The sequence below is a fragment of the Antrostomus carolinensis genome, unplaced genomic scaffold, assembly GCF_000700745.2.
Source record: "Antrostomus carolinensis isolate BGI_N321 unplaced genomic scaffold, ASM70074v2 scaffold40823, whole genome shotgun sequence".
NCBI classification, from domain to species: Eukaryota; Metazoa; Chordata; class Aves; order Caprimulgiformes; family Caprimulgidae; genus Antrostomus; species Antrostomus carolinensis.
Window position 1 is genome coordinate 780 of NW_010306584.1, and position 1,809 is coordinate 2,588.

The following is a 1,809-nucleotide window of genomic DNA, read 5'->3' on the forward strand; positions in this document are numbered from 1 at the left end:
GATCGGGGGGCCAGCTCTGTCTGTGATTCAGGGGGTTGGCTTGTCCCCGTGTCCCCCCCTTGCTGCAGAGGGGATGATTCAGCTGCAGCCCCTGGCTGGGACCCCCTAGGATTTTATGGGTGCCCTCACCCTGGTCACACGTTGGGTGACAATAAATCCCAGCAGTCCGAGGCTAAAATTAGGTGCTTGTGCAGCGTCCTTGGAGTGCAGCCCCAGGGCCCCTCACCCACCAGTGCCAACTGCTGCTCTGCCCAGTGCCACACTGGTTTAAACTCCAACTTACTGGGCTAGGGGCTTACAGAGGTTGGTGGCTCCTGAAGGACCAAGTGTGGGGTTGTGCCGCAATCTGGCCTCTCTCCCAGGAACTTGATGTTGGGGATGTCACCTCAGTGGGGATGATGCTGCAATGGGGACATCATTGTGGCAAGGCTGTCACTGCCATGGGGACATCACCCCAATGAGGATGTCACCATGATGGGGACATCACCGTGGCCGTGCCTCTCTCTCCAGCAGGCCACTGAAGAAGGGGAAACACCCCATGTGCAAGGAGCATGAGGACGAGCGGATCAACATCTACTGTGTCACCTGTGAGGTCCCCACCTGCTCCATGTGCAAAGTCTTCGGTGCCCACAAGGACTGCGAGGTTGCTCCCCTGCAAACCATCTTCCAGGGCCAGAAGGTGCCATGTGGTGGGGACAGGGGGGCTGCGGGGGACACGGCTGGTCCCAGGGCAATGTGCTGAGCTGGGATGATCACAAATAGCACTGGGACCTGCTCATGGGGTATTAATAGCCCCCGGGTGACTTCGCCCAGGAGACAATCTATATTTAGAGTGGCCATGGCTTGGGGGGGATGTGGGGGGAGCAGAGCTGGGGCCAGGAAATGCCCAGCCCATCCCCATGTTGGGATGGGAGATGTCCCTGCTGGGGTTCAAGCTGTTTCTGTCCATCCACCTCCAACCAGACTGAGCTGAACAACTGCATCTCCATGCTGGTGGCAGGGAACGACCGGATCCAAACGATCATCTCCCAGTTGGAGGACTCATGCCGGAGCACCGAGGTGAGGAAAGGGGGAAAAGGAGCTCTACAAAACCCAGGGGTGAAACCTCCTGGGGAGCATTGGGGGTGGCTGGGAGGGAGCTGAAGCCTAAGGAGCAGGGAAGCCCCTGGGATGCTGCTGGTGCTGAGGGACACGTAGGGACACACACATGGCATCCCTTGTCCTTGCAGGAGAACAGTGAGGCAGCCAAGCGGGAGCTGTGCGCTCGCTTCGACACCTTGTCAGCGCTGCTGGAGGAGAAGAAGTCAGAGCTGCTGCAGCGCATCACCCACGAGCAGGGTGACAAGACCAGCTTCGTCCAGAGCCTCATCAGCCAGTACAAGGAGCAACTGGAGAAGTCGAGCCAGCTGGTGGAGACGGCCATCCAGGCGATGGAGGAGACTGGAGGGGCTGCCTTCCTCATGGTGAGACCCTCAAACATCTCCCCTCCCCACACCGGTACCCACAGAGTGTCCCACCAGCTTGGGGACATCCCAGTGGCTGCCATGTGGCTTCACTCACCTCTCCTCTTGCTCCCCGTAGAACGCCAAGCAGCTCATTAAAACGTAAGTGCCCAAATCACAGAAAATTCGTTGATCCCCAACCCCTGCCCCGCAGCAGGCCACAGGGTGCCCAGGTGGTGAGCATGGGGATGCCCCAACCCCCCTGCCCTGGCACCCCATGGCCACCCAGCCTGGGGAGGGGACACGGGGGACATGACTGTGCTCTCCCTGCCCAGGATTGTGGAGGCTTCCAAGGGCGGCAGGCTGG

At 60.0% G+C, this 1,809-nt stretch overlaps 1 protein-coding gene across 1 annotated transcript in view; it reads left to right on the plus strand.

The window, feature by feature from the left end:
* TRIM63 (tripartite motif containing 63) overlaps positions 1 to 1,809 on the plus strand; it is a gene marked incomplete at both ends in the record, with an annotated part of 2,820 nt that overhangs the window by 688 nt on the left and 323 nt on the right. Inside the window, 5 exons of the mRNA XM_029084315.1 lie at positions 488 to 679; positions 964 to 1,059; positions 1,230 to 1,463; positions 1,582 to 1,604; positions 1,778 to 1,804. Coding sequence (XP_028940148.1) covers positions 488 to 679; positions 964 to 1,059; positions 1,230 to 1,463; positions 1,582 to 1,604; positions 1,778 to 1,804 — 572 coding nt within the window. The remainder of the gene's footprint in view (positions 1 to 487; positions 680 to 963; positions 1,060 to 1,229; positions 1,464 to 1,581; positions 1,605 to 1,777; positions 1,805 to 1,809) is intronic.